The sequence below is a fragment of the Ruditapes philippinarum genome, unplaced genomic scaffold (genome assembly GCF_026571515.1).
Source record: "Ruditapes philippinarum isolate M1 unplaced genomic scaffold, ASM2657151v2 ctg7380_1_1_1_1, whole genome shotgun sequence".
In the NCBI taxonomy this organism is placed as follows: Eukaryota; Metazoa; Mollusca; class Bivalvia; order Venerida; family Veneridae; genus Ruditapes; species Ruditapes philippinarum.
The window spans coordinates 59,584-78,387 of record NW_026857988.1 but is presented as its reverse complement, the minus strand read 5'-3'; the positions used below and the strand labels follow the sequence as shown (position 1 = coordinate 78,387).

At 32.3% G+C, this 18,804-nt stretch overlaps 1 protein-coding gene across 2 annotated transcripts; it reads left to right on the top strand.

Annotated features, from left to right (window-relative positions):
• Positions 1 to 8,917: 8,917 nt before the first annotated feature.
• LOC132751684 (retinol dehydrogenase 13-like) lies at positions 8,918 to 18,246 on the top strand. Of its 2 annotated transcripts, none has more exons than XM_060741902.1 (7): positions 8,918 to 9,087; positions 10,986 to 11,126; positions 11,676 to 11,867; positions 13,177 to 13,335; positions 13,700 to 13,819; positions 15,316 to 15,517; positions 17,617 to 18,246. In XM_060741902.1, exons 1-7 carry the CDS (start codon positions 8,997 to 8,999, stop codon positions 17,720 to 17,722), a joined length of 1,011 nt encoding a protein of 336 aa, XP_060597885.1. In that variant the 5' UTR covers positions 8,918 to 8,996; the 3' UTR covers positions 17,723 to 18,246. The 2 variants fall into 2 exon arrangements, with proteins under 2 accessions (XP_060597885.1, XP_060597886.1); XM_060741903.1 differs by lacking the exon at positions 17,617 to 18,246 and adding an exon at positions 14,726 to 14,942 and having other exon boundaries at positions 15,316 to 15,511.
• Positions 18,247 to 18,804: the final 558 nt, after the last annotated feature.

Here is an 18,804-nt window from a genome sequence, read left to right as displayed (position 1 = left end):
TAATGATCGAGTGATACCTTTTATTTCTATTAAAATATGTGAAGCATTTATATCAATTTGGAGGAAAAAATATATAAAATCCCGTTCTTATTTGTACATCTACCATGGACTTTAAAATACTGTCAGAAGCTCAGTTTTTTTTGTTATTTTAATTTATATTTTAACGGAATTTCATACACGAGTACACAGATAGAGTGACACTGGTATAATATAATAATAATGCTGATGATAATAATAATAAACTTTAAATGTGAAACAATTAAATACCCCGCTAGCGGTGCACAAATACGTCCCATTTCCCCCCCACCGAGTGCCTCAAATTTTACCGAAAGTCACGTGACATGTGCAACCGATACCAGACTAACGGTAAATCACGTTAAGATGTGAAGAAATTTCTGTTATAAACTGATATTAATCAGCAACTTTTTAATTGGTCAGATGTCACTGGGTCATAAAATGTTGTTAGTGTATGTTACCGCAACTTGTGACCCTCTCTGGTGCGATATTTGTGTATTATGTAATTATTTAGCGTGAAACGTAGGGGTCCGAGAGAGAACAGCCAATTTATGACACTTCGTTTGATGCGGATCGGACTAACTTTGAATCGGCATAACTTTTTTAATAATCAAGCAATTAACATGCAGTTTAAAGCACATGAAAGGGAATTCATTTACGGAGGGAACCGTGTCAGGGATTTTTGTTTGCTCAATCAGCGACTTAATTATCTTTAATTACGTAATATGTATGGTGAAAAAAGTCGCATAAAATGCTTGACGTTACGTAATATTTTTTTGAGAAAAGATAGACAAAATTTGAGACACGGTTCCCCAGATATTATAAGTATGTATATTTTCCAAAAGTTTGATGACACAAAAATAAAAAATGACTGTGATATGACGATTTAAAATTTTTAGGATTTTTATTAAAAATCAATCATTTACAAAGACATTTTTTTCAAATATGTTAATTTTTATGATGATCAACGACATTTAATGCACAAAGATTAAATAAATAACAATTATTACTAGAATAAGTTGGTTTAAATGACATTTATGTGATTACCACGGAAAGTGTCTGTTGTCACCTTAAGACTTGAAAGATTTCTTATTTTTAAAGGAATAGTGTTCCATAACTCCATACTAGAATAATAAAAAGTACGTTTCAAATAATTTGTTTTAGGTCGTTTATGCATAATATCTTTTTTATGTGTTGATCTTAGTAAGTAAGTTTTATTTTGAGATAACGGAATTAGATTAGAAATATATGCTGGCGTTAATTCATTCATCGCTTTATATACCATAATTCCAGAAAAGTATTTACATCTAGATGGAAAAGATAACCATTTCATATTTTGAAACATATCAAGAGAATTTGTTTTTACGGGTTTATTTAAAATAATTCTAGCGGTTCTTTTTTGTAATTTTGTTTTTCTATTTAGATCTGATTTGTTACATTGGGACCAAATAATACATCCATAATCAAAAGTAGGGGCAATGTAAGCGTTATAAAATAATTGTTTCATTTCAGGTGTAAGAAATATTTGAATTCTTTTCAGCAGAGATATTTTAGAAGCAAGCTTAGAACATGTTTTGTCAATATGTGTTTTCCAAGATAGACAGTTATCAATATGCAATCCAAGTAACTTTTGACAATGAACATTATTTATACTCGAATTCTCAATATGCAGAGAAAGATTGCCTATGTTATTTATTTTACATTTTGATCCAATTATCATGCACGTGGTCTTTTCTGGATTTATGGCCATATTATTGAGAGTGCACCATTCCTGTATTTTTAGTAAGTCTAGTTGCAACTCAGACTGTATATTACTCAAACTTTGGTCAGCTACGTGTAATGTTGAATCGTCTGCATACATATCAATGTCTGAATTCGTAGTGACTGATATATCATTTACATATAAAAGAAACAGTATAGGACCTAAGATTGAGCCCTGTGGCACGCCTGATATAACCGGTAAGCTTTTAGATTTATCATTGTTGATTTTTACAATTTGCTCTCTGTTAGAGAGATATGACTGGAAAAATTGTACAGAGTTTTTCAGAAAAATGATAAAGTTTTAATTTATGAATCAGTATATTATGGTCAACTAAATCAAAGGCTTTTTTTAAAATCTAAAAATACAGCACCTATTATATTTCCATCATCAATATTCGTAAGCCAAGCATCTATAAGGCGGATCAAAGCCGTTTGGCAAGAATGATGTCTCCGGAAACCTGACTGGTGTTCATTAATGATATTGGTGGTATAATGAAGATAATTATTTAGCTGATTTGCAACATGCCTTTCAAGTATTTTTGAAATGGTTGGGAGAATAGATATTGGCCTATAATTATTGGGGTTTGACTTATCTCCCCCTTTGTGTAAAGGTATAACACGTGCTAGTTTCAGTTTATCTGGGAACATACCTAGTGAAATACTCTTATTAATAATTGAAGTTATTGCTCTCGTTATAGAGTCTTTACATAGTTTTAACATATTAGGACCAATTCCATCAATGCCAGAAGATTTATTTTTATCAAGGTTGTCAATATATTTGCTTACTTCAAATGTGGTTATGAAATCAATGTCAAATTGCTTATGTCTAAGTTTATGATCTAGAAAATCTTTTAAATACGAAAAATTGTTAACATTAAAATAAGATTTCTTAATTAGATTTGAAATTTCTGTAAAATGTTTGTTTAAGGCATTTGCAACATTCACATTTCCTTCAAAAAGAACATCATTAATGTTTAATGTGATTGGTAAAGACGGTTGCTGCTTATTCTCATTTGATATGTCTTTTAAATTTTGCCATAAATATTTACAATCTCTCGAATCTTCAACTGCCTTGTTATAGAACATCTTCTTACTCTTTTTAATAATAGCCTGGCATTTATTTCTCCATAACTTATAATTAATCCAGTCTTTACAACCTTTATAGTGATCTCTTTTATTGCGGGCCTCTTTAATTTCGTCAGAGTACCAATCTGGTTGTTTAATCCTTTTAATACGCTTTACTTTTACAGGCGCATGTTTGTTAAATAATGTTTCAATCATGTTGTATAGAACATCAAGTGAGTTATTTGGCTCTGCAATAGTTTCAATCATATCAAAATTATTAGCATTCAAATCATCTTTAAATACTTGTTCATTAAAATTCTTGAAAGAACGATAATTTATCGTTTTATGCGAGAAAGCATTTGCCTCCCTTCTTGTAACACAATTTATTGTAAACGACAATGGATAGTTTCTTTAATTTAAATTAGAGACACTCACGCTTAGGGGAAGGGAAATACGTACAAATGGGGCAATTATAGTAGATGTATCTTTTGTTACTCTAGTAGGAGATTGATTAATTGCTGAGGCTAAAAAACTTGAAAAAAAAATCGCCCATTTGCTATTATTAAAAAATTTTTTTTATGAATAGTTAAATGTTAATTCCCAATTACAAAAAATTAGATTTTTTAAATTTTGAGAAATTAAATTCTTTTCATAGAAATCAATCCAGGACTGGTTTTTTGTTGTGGGGTGTATAAAATTTAACAGGTTTAGTTTATTGGGAAAAAAAAACCCTTAAAAAAAGATTTCCCCATTTTTCGACCCCTATGTAAAAACGCCCTTAAAAAACTATTCTTTTTATATATATTCAAATTTCCCCCGCACCTTTAATACCCCTGTCTTCCTTTCAAAAGTATAATTATCAATTTTGAGATCTTTATCTTCTACTGAATCACATAAAAATGTTTCGCATAAACCAAAAATATCTGGGGCATTTGATAAATTAAGTATCATACGTATTTCATCAATTTTGGGCATAAGATGTTGTACATTTAGAAAGCTTATATGCAACCCTTTAGTGCTGAAAGAAAATGTTACATAATTACTAACAGGTTCATTAAAAGCAGTTTCAACCGACAACAAGTTTGTGTCACTATGTGAGGAAGTAAGGTTAAAATTATTATCAAGATCTATACCATTTGAATTATTGTTTGATATAGAATGATTTAGGTTTTCGAATTGACATTCACAAGCTAATTTATCACAAGTGTTGCAAAGTTTTGAAAAAATATTATTACATTTGTTAGTACATTCATATGAGAGATTATGTCTGTCTGCATGAACCTACCACTTCCTGCCTCGTCTGCATTCCCTTGTGGTGTGATTGTTAAAACCACAAATATTACAGTGAATAAAGTTATTTCAATCTGACCTTGAAATTTTTTCATTTGTGTTTGGTCCCAAGAAGGGTCGTCTTTGACCATGTCCATTTGAATCACGTTCCCTTATTTATCGAATTGTTTTGTTAATTACAGCTACTAAAGTACTTGCTCCTTTAGAACCTAGATGAATTCTATCCCGACTGTAGTAATATTTTGCTGTACTGCCATCCCCCATAGACGAAATTGGAAAGCAGTTGATTAATGTAGCCCTGGTATCTTCACAAACTCTCTTAATTACGCGATTAGTTGGTTTCAACATCTGTATCACGGCGTGGACAAAGAGAACACAGATAGATAGCACATTTATCACGCATTGAAGCAACGGTAACTTTGAGTTCTTCGTAAACTTTATCAACGGAACCATCGTTTGCCGCATCATTTCCACCAACGTAAATAACAATGTTTTTTTGTATTCACTCAAATCATAATTGCGCAGACGATAACACACATCACTTGTCTGCTTCCCTGGACATGTTAGCACATCAACATTGTTTTTCAGACCTCGTGTATGAATTCCTTTCAGAATAGAATCCCCGACAATAAGAGTTTTCCATCTACTGGACCTGTTGGATTTGGTTGGTGAATCTGAATCATTAATTTTGTTAATGGAAGGCTCTATATATTTCACATGTGTTTGGTTTGTGTCCTGTATCTTGTCTTCTATTGATACTGGTTGTAGAGTATCTATTGAGCAATTCATTTCTAGGGAATAATCATGAGATTGATGAGGAGATTTATTGTCCACGCTACTTTTTCTTATTATGAGCGGTTCTGTTAGAAGGAACATTAGCTTTTGACCGAAGATGATCTGAAATAGACTGTAGCCTTTGAACCAGACAGGAATTTACCGAAGAAAATTTGTTCTTTGATTACCTCCGTGTTGTTTTTTATATGTTCGACTTCACCATTCAATTCATTAGAATTTACCTGCCTCTGAGATTTCAGTCTAATCAAAGCATCTTTTTTCACCCTATCTGTTGAAGCCGTCTTTGTTATGTGAATGTTTAGCTCTCTACGCATATCTAGGATAGAGGAAGAAATGCCCTTTAACATATCTTTGATTGGACTTGAATTGTCATCGGTCAACAATTTCTCTTTCAGTAATGGTTGGTTTCTATCATTATTCACTTCAGGAGGGTGTAATGGTATATGCTGCTCGTGATCGCCGTCAGTATCAGTTGAACATTCTTCAGAAGTATTTGTTGATTTACTTGACAAAATTAACTGTTGAATGTTTTTCATTGATTTCTTTTAGGCAGATGTATTATTGTTTTTTTAAATGATCTTCAAGTATTTTTAGTATTTCTGGTAAGTCTTTTTCAGAGAAACACGTTTTGTTGTTTCCCATTTATCAAAACATGACGACTTGGAATGGTACATATTTAAAGTGTATATCCCTTGTCTTCCGGATGTTATTTTATATTTTGTTTCGACAAAGATTGCCTTTGTTTGTCATGTACAAGAATTTTCTGGCATTTGTTCAGTATTTTTTCAGAACTGTAGAATGTATCTACAGATTGTTTCAAAAGTTCGTACATACCCGTATTGAAAATTATTCTAAGACCTCCAGCAGTTTCTATTAATGTTACATCTTCTCGCTCTGTTGCATGTAGTTTCGTTTTCAATGATTTCTTTACATTAAGATCATATTCTCTCCTTTCATAGCGATCGGATCCATGTTCTTCGCTTTTTTCAGACGTCTCCGCTTCTTCTGTTATTGCGCGAAGTTCATACTCACTCATATTTTAAGATTCCGACAACAGAAAATTATCTAAATTATATCAAAATGACCAGAAATTTAATCTGATTTTGTCTATTATTTTTTTGTCTAAAACTGTTCATTTGAAAAATAATTACTTTCAATATTAATAATTTTTGACGCTCCGACGTTTTAAAACTTGTTTACATCAACCGGACATCAATCTAGCAGCTGATTTTTGGACTTGCTCTATCTTATGAATTAAAGTATTTCTGCCAAGGATAATGATGCCAAACTATATGGAACAGTATTTAACCTGAGGCATTTTCTAGTTGGGTGGTTCCAATATTCCTACTTGAATAATGTTGAATCACCCTTAGGATATGTTGCCTGCTTTTCAATTTGTCTTTTGACGTCTTATCTGTGATACGCAGGCTTCATAACCTCTGATCCCCTTTCAAAATTTCATTTTATTTAGTTCCGCCCATTGTTTTCTCGTTTAGGGCACACGCTTTTTATTACTTGGGGACCATACGCCGCTTTTCATGGAATGGCACGGAAGTGCCACATTGAAGGTTCCATGATAACCGCCGTATGAACACATCTGCGGGTGTTTCTAAAATCAAAATTTTACTATTTCGATCGTGTTAATATTTTGGCCAAAAATGAGTTTTTTAAAAAAAGAAAAAAAATACACATCGCTGATTAGCAATTAGACACTTAACTGGCCCCTTATGCAATGCGCGGTAACATACAAACATGACGCGAAGAAACAACTGGACACTGTTAATTGACCAGGTATATGTAAGGGTCCTACGAAGTCAAGACATCGACGTGGCTTCGGACAGTTCACCGTATATAATAGGAGTAATCCTGAATACACACATATATATGTTTACAATTCTTTAAATTAATTACATCTGTTCACATACAAGTATCTTAATATGAATAGTTTAAGATAGTTAAAATACCATGATGTGTGACACAATTCTATCGGAACCAAATCAACCAAAACGAACATTTGGTGAGTACATTTTTTCGTCAATGTTATATATATTATGATATAAAAAACAAAACAAAAAACAGTGCATGAGATTTGCAATATGCATTATGAATATCTTAAACTAGTATGCCTGAATTCTCCGAGAACTTGTTAACATTTTATTGATTGTACACGGCAACCGTTCAAAAGTCATATTTTTATCACAGTCATATTGATCAGTGCCGTTTTTTGCGACTCCGTGAAAATGGTATTGCACGGCCGTGCATATATTTTGACGTCATTTGCGTTATACACACTGAATGTTATCGTTTTTCTATGGGCGTCAATGAAAATGGTTCTTTTTTCACTTTAAAAGGTCCTTAATTTTGGTATGTAATAAACAGAATATTAAATTCGTGTAAGTTCATACTGAATGTATTGAACTCTTTGAATAAAATATTATACTCGCCAGAGGCTCGTGTAATATATTTTCATTCAGCTCTTGGAATTCAGTAGTAAACTCATTCAATTTACTCTATTACATAATTACAGTGCAGGACGTGTTCCGGCCTACGTACTTTGAAGCACTCGATCTTGCAATGGCCAATGTAAAAGAGAGATTTGACCAACCGGGATATCGCGTACTTCAGAACGTGGAGGATTTACTCATTAAGGCCGTACAACCTTTGAAGACCGAGTACACTAGAAAACTTGGTTTTGTTTGTGATTTCTATGGCAACGATATTAAACGAGACCTCTTAGAGGTGCAGCTTCAGCTGCTACGTTCACATTTTGACAAAAACAGGAGATAGTACTGTTACTCTACCTGACTCTTTGAAATTTGTTTCAGTACAGTCTGTGTTAGAACGAGCACTGTTTTCTAAGGTCGTTTTGTTGTTAAAGGTTTTGTTAGTAATGCCTGCTACTAATGCTACCAGTGAAAGGACATTCTCGGCGCTCAGAATAAAGAATAAAGAACATACCTGAGATCGACAATGTCTCAAGTACGCTTGAACAATCTAATGGTGTAACATATTCATAAGTACAGGACAGATTCACTCAACTTACGTGTAATTGCCGATGAGTTCATTACCACCAGAGAACGACGGCGATGTGTTTTTGGAAAATTTACATAAAATGAGACTCTGATTTTTGCAAGATTATTGTGAGCAAAATACAAGTTACTGCTAAACAAAAAGCGGTTATTGTTGACTCGTAATGTACTATTCTTCCATCATGGCATCGACTGCTATTTAAGCTTATACCATTGTGTGATTTATGTTAAACAATAATCCACGTACTGTAATATTTCTTGTATTTGTTTATTTATAATTATCAGATAAAAATGTATCTAAAGAATTATAACAACATTAGTTATTGTTTATTTTTCATTTGCCAAATATCAATTACATAAAATCTGTAAAAAATCGTTGACATATTACTATAATTTGTACTAGCGACAGGCTGTAAACTGTGCCAAATATACGGGAAAACGCCCCTGAGAGCATCCTAGAATAAAAAATTTTCTGGGGGAGCCCTGTACACCCCTAGATTCTAGCTAAAACATACCAAATTGGCCGCACCAATCACAAAATCGTGACGACGGGCCTGATATGTCTAATATGCATGCAGTTTCCTTTATCTTTTTACATGTATTTGGGTTTAAACAATTCTTCTAATAAATCTAAGGAAATTGTTTGCTTTTGATATCATTTTGTTTACATATTTGGTAAATGAAAGTTTTTACCCCTAAGTATTTAGCTTCTTTGGTTGAATATACATGTATTACATGTATGTAAGTTACATTATAATGTATATGGAGGGTATAAGGAAAATTTACAGGGTTTCTTTTTCTTGTTATTCTGAATATACTTCACAGTTATCAGGGCTCAACTCCTTTCCTCCTTCTAGTTCTTAAATTGTATCGTTTTCGTTTTTAAGCAATTGTGGAAATGTCATGGGATCCTTACGTACGAATACGGTAATAATGCCAGAATTTAGCTAGGCATACCGGTGTGTAAATACGGCTATTATCAATGTTCCAAAGTGAAATGAAATGACACTGATTTAAATAAAATTTTAAAGATTTAACACAATGCCGTTGAAAAATTTGACTGATGTTTCGGCATCTGCAAAAGAATTTGTTCAAGACCACAAGATTGCAATAGCATGTACAGTTACTACAGGTTAGAAATGTTGCATTTTTTGCTTGACTGTTATAGATTTCGGACAGGAACAGAAACCGGATAATAAAGTTACACAATTCCACTTTGAATTTCTTTGTCATCATTGATCATTCAATTTGCATAATTATCATGTTATGGCCATGAAGAATATACCAAAGGATTGTTAAATTCTTACAATTGTTGACCTATTTTTACTCATTTTCACCCTTTATCATTGACAAAACAGATATCAAATGATGGTGCATGTGTCCGATTAGTAAATTACTAATTTAAGTAATTATTATAGCAGAGTAATAAGTCAAAGATTTGAATTAGAAACATCTACACCAATCAGCCATGTTTTGGACATGAACTCGATGGTATAGCACAATGATACCGAAATGTAAAGTATGGTGTCCATTTAGGCACATAAATTCCTACAAAGTTTCACACTTTCCTGATTGGAAACAGGACGTTTCGGCCCCAAACCAAATCGGCCCCAGTCGAAAAATCGGCCCCTGGACGTTTCGGCCCTTTTCCGCGAGACGTTTCGGCCCCACTATAGTATATTGCTTGATTGATTAACAATAATAATTAAATAAGAATTAAACAATTATGACACTTTAATTCTTTAAATAATTATTTATTATTTATATTTTTTTTAAATAAAGTTTATGTTCTGTTCTGTTTGTATTAATAAAATATTATCTATATATGTTGTAAATAATTGTTTGTTTGTGTATTATATTTTTTCAAATAAAGTTTATGTTCTGTTCTGTTTGTATTGATAAAATATTATCTATATATGTTGTAAATAATTGTTTGTTTGTGTATTATATTTTTTTCAAATAAAGTTTATGTTCTGTTCTGTTTGTATTGATTACTTTTCCCCTACTACTATTATAATCTAGTTTTTATACAAAATGATTAAATATATATATTAATTGATTCATTTTATCATTTAAATGTTATTAATGTATCGGTTAAAATACAATACATATTCTGGGGCCGATTTGGTAAAGGGCCGAAACGTCCGGGGCCGAAACGTCTTGGGTAGTTTGGGGCCGATACGTCTTGGGGCCGAAACGTCTCGAAATCTTCCTGATTATGTTCTTTTTCAGGTTTTAACTTTCTGTCACACCACTCATTAACATTTACCAACATGCACAAATCTTGCGTGTAGGAGAGGTTGGCAGTATTCATATATAAATTGCCCTATTCAGCATATACATATAAATTGAACATTAGTTTTGATGTCAGATGTAATAAAAAAGGGAAACTTTTGTTCTTCTGTGTGACTATAATTTCTGATTTTTATGGGTGTAAAAGTGGCTAATAGAAAACATTAGGGTAGACATTAAAGTGTTTAAATTAGGACATCAACCCTTGGAGGATATTCATTTTAAATGGATCAAATTTAAATGTTCTATCAAATTAATGCAACTTGCTAAACCCCAGTCTCTCCAAGGTCAAGGTCATAGTCAAAATTAAGGGTATCAGCCAACAACTTTGTGTCACTCTATATCTCTTGAAGTGTTAAAAGTATATTCATTATGCCAGAGACTTTTACTACAGTAAATATAGCTCTGTGATGATGCCTGCAATTGCAATATTTTTAATTCATTATGACAACATGCTAAATACAAATTCAGGTTTGTGTAAGACAGCAATTTTGTACTTCCTCTTATACAGTCTAATAAGTCTGTATTTCTTGAACTACTGAAAGCATATGTTAGTTTGGCACAAGCACTAACAATAGGCAGATGGGCATTGGGCACCAGTACTGACATGTCTTAAACTTTTTAAAAAAGATAAAGTTGAAATCACTAAAAGCTAATTTTATGACTGTACTTTCTATTCATGTAGATTACTAACATTATATTTATATATTCTTCATTTTTCATTATGACTTATTTCAGCATGTGGATTAATTGCTTTGAAAAGATACATGGCTGGTGGTGTATGCAGGAGTAAAGCTCTCATGAATGGTAAAACAGTGCTTATAACAGGTGCTAATACAGGTATAGGCAAGGAAACTGCTAAAGATCTAGCTAGCAGAGGTACATATTTACTCACTCTTAGTGATACAGAAAACAAAATAAGACATTTAGGTCATTTTACAGTTTTATTATTTAACAGAAACAAAGATTCAGTAGCTTAAACATTACATGATGTATATGTAATGTACATACAGATTCAGTATCTATATTTATAATAAGATCTCTAAAAAAACTGTATAATAATTCTTTTCTTGTAGATTTATTAGATTATTATTTCAGTTATCAATCCAGATAAGCTTGGCTGCTCTGTTTTAATGTCTCTTATTTACAATACACCTACATGATGATACTTATTAAATACATGTAGATTACTAGAATATAACAGTGAATTTCAGACATGGTGAATCATTAAATATATTATCACAACAGCTGAACAATATTTGAATGGGAACGAGTAACGTGTATTATAAATGAATTGCAATATCAGCAGAAATGCAGTCAATCTTTATTAAAATGCACTTGTTAAATGTGCAAGCACTCAAACATTCACACTCACATGATTCTTAAAATTTCTTCTAAAGAATAATTCTGGTTAAAATGTATTTTCAGGAGCACGAGTTTTACTTGCATGTCGTGACATAACTAAAGCCGAAAGAGCAGCAGAAGATATCCGAAAATCAACAGGCAATAAAGATGTTGTTGTGTATGTTCTAGACCTTTGTTCATTAAAATCTGTCCGTCAGTGTGCCGATGATGTTATTAAAAAGGAGGCACGGCTTGATGTTCTCATTAATAATGCAGGTATGAATAATGATAGTAAAATATGCAGTGATAATTTGTGGTAAAAATGATTCTGATAATTTCTTTTGTAGGAATGAATGAGTTGACATTGATACTTGCATGTGATTACAAGTTTTCAATATTTTGATGTGCTAAAGATTAATGTATTATTGGTTAAGGGAACAATAGCTAGTACATATTGATTTTCTTACTATTTAAACAGATCTGCTTATTTTAGGACATAGAGGATATTGAATGAGTGTGGGTTCAATACAGAATTTATTGAACTTGTTGAATAAAATTATACTATGCAAGCCTCTAGTGAGCATAATATTATTTTATTAAACGTGTTCAGTAAATTAAGTAATGAATCTACACTAAAATAATATTCTATTTATATCTCATACCCAAAATAAGAACTGTTTACAGTAAAAAGAATTATTTTTTCAGTGACATGCCCATATTGCTATTATTAGTGTCCTAAAACTGAATGCTTGTATAAAGCAAACATCAAAAATTTATGCACGGTCATGTTATACCATTTATACACAGTCGCAAAAGCAGCACGTGTCTGTGATAAATGATTTCTTTGATAAAATAAATGTTACACCATCATACAAGTATGCAAAAGGTTGCTTGCTCTACTAGCAGGCATGTTTGTAGTTAAAGAAATTGAACAACAAACATTTGAGGTCTCCATGCAGTCTTCCTGTATCAACTTAGGGGCAAAATTGAAGAAAGTGATTGTCTTACAGAAACAAATAATTTTCTCCTTCTTTAGAAAGGGGAAACATTAACTTAATAACCTTGAATAATGGTTTTAGAGCATGTTAGATGCTTATTACCACTGAATGTGATATCTTTTGTCATAAAAGTATCAACATGTAAACAAAGTAGTACTTTGACTTTAACAAAATAATAAACCACTATAACTGTACTAATTTCCAAAAAGGTACAGAAGCAAAAGAAAGTTCAGGTTATTGGCCTGTCAGTAACTTTTTGGAAATTATAGCAGGATCACCAATAAAAGGTTCTTGAAAAATGAAAGAATAAAAGCATTTCTGAGGCATAATGGGCCTTTAAACAGTGATAATATATGTGACATTGATGTGACTGAAAACTCAAACAATCAACATAAACCTAATGTCTTCTCTGTGTCATGATTGGCACACACATCCATTCACTGTACAATATTGACTATATTGTATTGAAAACTCCTGAAAATTATGATTGACAGTTCCCATATAATCTTTGCTTTGTTTCTTGTATCTGTTACTTTGTGTAGACATGTATGCTGTTATTATGAACTATACTATTTTAACTACTTCAGGTGTGATGTGGACACCTTATTGGAAGACAAAAGATGGCTTTGAGATGCAATTTGGTACAAACCATCTAGGACATTTTTTATTTACAAACCTATTACTGGATTTGTTGAAGAAATCAGCACCTAGTAGAATTATAAATGTCTCTTCCCTGGCACATGAAAGTAGGTATTTATAATATTTTACATGTAAATTTAAATATTTTATTAAAAGATTGAAATTATAGATGCATGTTGACTTCATATTCCAAATCTTGTTATTAAACTTATATTTTCACAATTAAGCAAGTTTATATAAAAGAACAAAAAACTTTGACAGTTCATGTTAAAGATATTGCTGTATATAGAAATAATACTACATTAACTTTTTGATGCTACAAAAAGTTCAATAACAGACCTTTATTATCAGATTAAACATTGCTTTGACTCCATAATTTTTTTTTAAAAAAAATACTAGAATATTTAGGGAAAGTAAATATACATGTATGTATAGATGAAAGGTACATGTGTACATTGGTATATTTTTCAGGAGGAACCATTAACTTTGATGATTTAAATTCAGAGAAGTCGTATTCACCAGCTAAAGCATATTCTCAGAGTAAATTAGCCAATGTTCTCTTTACCAGGGAACTGAGTAAACGTTTACAAGGTAAGGTCATTATGTTATAGTACATGCCAATCAGGGCTTGAAAGCCTTATAGTGGCTCACATTTGATATGTTCAAGTCAATGTTTATTTGGCTTTAAAGCAGCAAGCTTCCAGATTCTTGCTTATTTTCATGGAAACTTTTAAAATGTATTTAAAAATATAATATTGTGAAGTAACCAAAAGGAAGCAAATTACGATTTATCAATGACAATTACAACCCACGTAAATCACCAAAAAGGCTTAACTGCATTAGTAATGCTGTAGAAATATATTTATAAATACTAAAAAATCAGTCATTAATCGCACATAACATGTAAATTATTAGTTGAATCTTGGATCATTTTACTTTTCCTTAAGTCTTAGTACATTTTTCTCAAGTTTGATTTTATCAAAATACTTTGGCTCATCTGAAGGCATGCTGCTTTAACATATATACAATGTCATTCCCAATACATATAGTATTATGGCAGCACAAGACAAAACAATACATATTTTAAACATGAGAAAACCATGATAATAATAATAAGGAATACAGTTACTGTTTGTGGTGTACAGATGGAAAGTCATATATGTAGCAGCATGGTAAGAATGGATAGCACATGGGACTAGTAATCTAAGTACTGCTACTGGCTTGGGTTCAAACAAGTCAGGGGCAAGCTGTTGTTTTCTTGAGCAAGAAACTTTAAATTCATTGCTTAGTTGGTTCCAGGAATGGATTTGAGAGTGTCTCATAGCTTCTAGGTTTTTACACAATCAAACTAAAGTAAACTCTGTATAAACTCAACTTTGAAAACATATATGTCATGGTTATGTTGCATTTAAAACAGAAGACACCATTGCATAGAATACTGTCTTGATAGTGTCATTTAGGCTTTATGTGCTTTCTTTTATTGTGGGCATATTACAGGAACTGAAGTGACAACATATTCCTTACACCCTGGTGCTGTGGATACAGAGCTTGTCAGATTCAAAGACCTTCAGATTTTACCCTTGAGAATATTTCTCAATGTAATTTATCATGGCCTAGTCAAACATTTCATTAAGTCAGCTGTCCAAGGGGCTCAGACCACTATATATTGTGCTGTTAGCCCTGACCTTGATAATGCATCAGGAAAATACTTCAGGTATACATAATTTGATTATTTTCGGAAGAGGCAGTAAACATTATTCTAATGCATTCTTGTATTTTTAAACCAGACATAGAAAAATGCCAGGAAAGGGTGCATTGGAAATAATGTTCATTGTTCTTATCATTATGAATATAGCATACTGTGGAAATATTTTGATTGGAAGGTATTCACTTGTAGGGGATGGGGAATCATTCTGTTAAACCAACATTGATAGATAGTAAGTAGGTTCTATGAAAAAGATAAAAAAGTTGACATAATGAGAAACAAGAATAGTCTATACTCTTCAAAAAATGTTTTCACAGTATACTAGTAGATGTGTGAGTTGCATGTTTTACATGAAAGTTGAGATGTTGTTTTCATCTTGTAGGGACGGGTGTTACTGCCAATTCTCTCCACCCAGGTGTAATCAAAACTGAACTTGGTCGCTATAGGGATACAACATTGTGGCGTAGAATTTTATTTGTCCCTGTGATTTTATTAGTCTTCAAAACTCCAATACAGGGTGCACAAACTACAATTCACTGTGCTGTTTCTAAAGATCTCACTGATGTGTCTGGAAAATATTTCAGGTAAAGATCTAGTGCACATACATGTACAGACTAATTGATGAAAGAATGAGTAGTCCTTGGGCAGATTTAATCAATGATTTACTTGCTGCATATTGGAGAGTCCTTTTTTAGCACTCGGTGCTCATGGTGAGATTTTGTGAGTGCCTAGTGTCCATTATGCATCATCAGTGTTCAATGTAAAGAACAACTCTTCATGGTTCTTCACAAGCAATGTTTAGATTATGCCCCTGGTGTTTAAATTGGTCTGGGCTGCTTCCAGAGATCATTATTTTTATAAAACTTGCACAGCTTAAAATCTTTGTTAAAATACTGTTGTCTACCAAGGGTCATAACTCTTGCATGGATTTTGACAGAATTTGACTCTTTGTGACGCCTTGAAAAGGCAACATACAGGGGTAACTTTTGCCGTTGGCATCGTTGTCCCCTTCATCTTGTCTGGAGCATAAGTCAATCACTTTAAGTTGGATTGACTCCAAACTTGGTATGCATGCTTCTTATAATGACCCGAAGTGAAGTATGCAAGAATCATTACTCTGCACTTCTTAATTTTTGAGTTATTGCCCTTTGTTAATATTGATACTTTATTGTTGTCCAGGCCATTTCTTCTAAAGTATTAAAGCTATGGACTTGAAACTTCATACGATGATAGATCTTATTTAGAAGAAGTGCAGTGCACAAGAACTGGTACTCTGTACTTTATGATTTTAGAGTAATTGCCCTTTGTTTATTATAAAACTTTATTTTTGTCCAGGCCAATTCTCCTACACTTGCTTTTGACTTAAACTTTCATAGGATAAAAGATCTCATTGAGAAGAAGTGCAGTGCACAAGAACTTGTACTTTGCACATCATAAGTTTTTAATTATTCCCTTTGTTAATTTCCTTACTTAATAGGCTTGTCCAGAGCATAACTTGGTCACTATAAGTTTCATTGACTCCAAATTAAGTATGTTAGCTTTTTCCATTGACCTGAAGTGCAGTGGTAAAGAATCCATCACAGAGTACTCCATTTGATCTGTCAATGTAACACTTTTCCATGGTATTTGTATATTTGATAATATAACAGTTTTATTAATCCTCATGTAACATTGTTACAATCAGTTCAAATGCAACTAAAGTTAAAGGTACATGTACATTGTAAGAGCAGTGTTTCAGAAGAAAATGCCTAAGTGACAGCTATATTGTTCACAAGGCGACTCCCGGAGTTGTAGTTTAAAATTTTGCTCAAATTTTGCATGCAACATCACTTCAGGATCATAGTTGGAGGTCACTATACTACAATGTACAAGGCCTGTACTTCTAGCATGAATTTTGATTGAATTCTATTCAATTTGGAAAATAATCTTGATCAATGTTTTGCATATAACATCCATCTTAAAAACTGTTAATGGTTTTCACTTGAAACTTAGCACATGATCATAACTGGAGGTAAATTTCGATGTCCCATAATTCTGACATTTTGACATAATTATGGCTTTTTTATGACCCCGAAGGGAGGCATGTTAAAATCGCACCGTCCGTCCGTCTGTGCATCCACACTTCATTTGTGTCCGGACTGTAACTTTGTCATACATCGAGGGATTTTGAAATAACTTCGCACAAATGTCTATCTCATAACAACATTCTGTCGTGTCCAGGAACCAAATCCCTTCTTCAAAGGTCAAGGTCACACTTATATTTTGAAGGTTCATGCTATCACAGTTAGATATTTTAGGTACAATAATACAAAGAACAATATTAAGCAATTACTTACTTTCATTTTCTTTTCATGAAAGAAACCTTTTTGGGGGCATTTGTCACTTGGATGACAGCTCTTGTTTGAACATTCTTAGTGCAACATCATTCTTTATAACTATTGAAAGTATTCACATAAAACTTAATACCTGTCTTTGGGATCAATTTTGTTGGTCACTATCCAAGGCTAAATTTTAACTTTAATGTGGCCCATTGTGAATTAAGAACAATACTTGGTTAAAATTTTGCACTTACAGTATCTTTCTAAGTGTAGATGATTATAATGCTGTTATATTAAAGTGGTACATAACTTTCTATTAAAGTGGTACATAAAAAAACATAACAATTTTGTATCATATTTTACAGTGATTGTGTTGTCAAGGTAGAAGCTCCACAAGCACATGATGATGAAGCTGCAGCTAAACTTTGGACAGTCTCTGAGGAAATGGTCGGACTGACTCAAAAATCATAATATGAAATTACAACAATAACACCTATATAACACTTACCTTGTTATATATGTGTAATAGATCTACCCTGCCTTGATATTTGAACTGTCCATTTGAAGTTAAAGAGATTACAAGTAAAAACTTTAGAGTCTGGTCTATCCTGGCTGTATACTGGTGACAAAAGCTTAACATTATTCAAATACCAGTAAGTTAAACAAATATAAAAAATTTAGATATTTTGAAAGAAGACTTTTGTGGTTCGATCAACATCAAGAAGAATTTGGGCAGTTTTGTTTTGAAATTATGATCACATTGTGCCTAGGTACCTGATATTTGTTATTTATATAAGATTTAGATAATCATGTTGATTTGTACTGATTAACTTTTTCCCTAATTTACTTCACAAGTCTATTGTTAAGTTTTGTTTGTAGCATTTTTTTAGATGCATATATACATATATGATATTTTGCTGTTGTTTTTGGTATATATTTATATCAGTATTTAATTTATTGTTTATTTTTTACCTGACTTGTGTAATTCATAATAAACTGATAGACTGCATAGTCTATCAAAGTACTGCATAGTCTATCAAAGTCTGCAAAGTCTTTCCTAATTGTCTGTCTATCCGGTCGGTTTGACATCTTTGAATATGGCATTTATTATGATGTGTTGAAAATGGTTTTGATCCTGAACCTACTTGTGGCAATCATGGCACCCATGTGATCAGTGCAGACCAAGGTCAGCGTGCATATATCTGCACCATCTGATCATGGTCTGCACTGTTCTCTGCACTGTTGTGGTCTGCACTGTTCACTATTCAGTCAGTAAATATTTTGGAATTTTCCCTAAAACTGTGATAAGTTTTGTCCGTAATGATAATTCCATTTAAGATATTTAGTGTGGTTAAAAAAACTATTTCTACTTGTTAAATATTGAAAGATAAGTGTCATACATAGTTCTCAAATTACAGACCGTAAGAAACTGAAATATGTAAATTTTCACCTAAAATATTGATAACTTTACTGTCACTGAAAACAGTATTTTTAGAATGGAACTCCATGTAAGTAAACTTTTGCTGCTAACGTTAACTTTACATTGGTACTTT

Bases quoted from the DNA above. Each gene is read 5' to 3' on its own strand.
- LOC132751684 (XM_060741902.1), top strand. From the start codon at position 8,997: ATGCCGTTGAAAAATTTGACTGATGTTTCGGCATCTGCAAAAGAATTT. The intron at 11,868-13,176 runs GTATGAATAATG...TAACTACTTCAG, and splicing joins TGTTCTCATTAATAATGCAG to GTGTGATGTGGACACCTTAT. The intron at 13,820-15,315 runs GTAAGGTCATTA...TTCATCTTGTAG, and splicing joins ACTGAGTAAACGTTTACAAG to GGACGGGTGTTACTGCCAAT.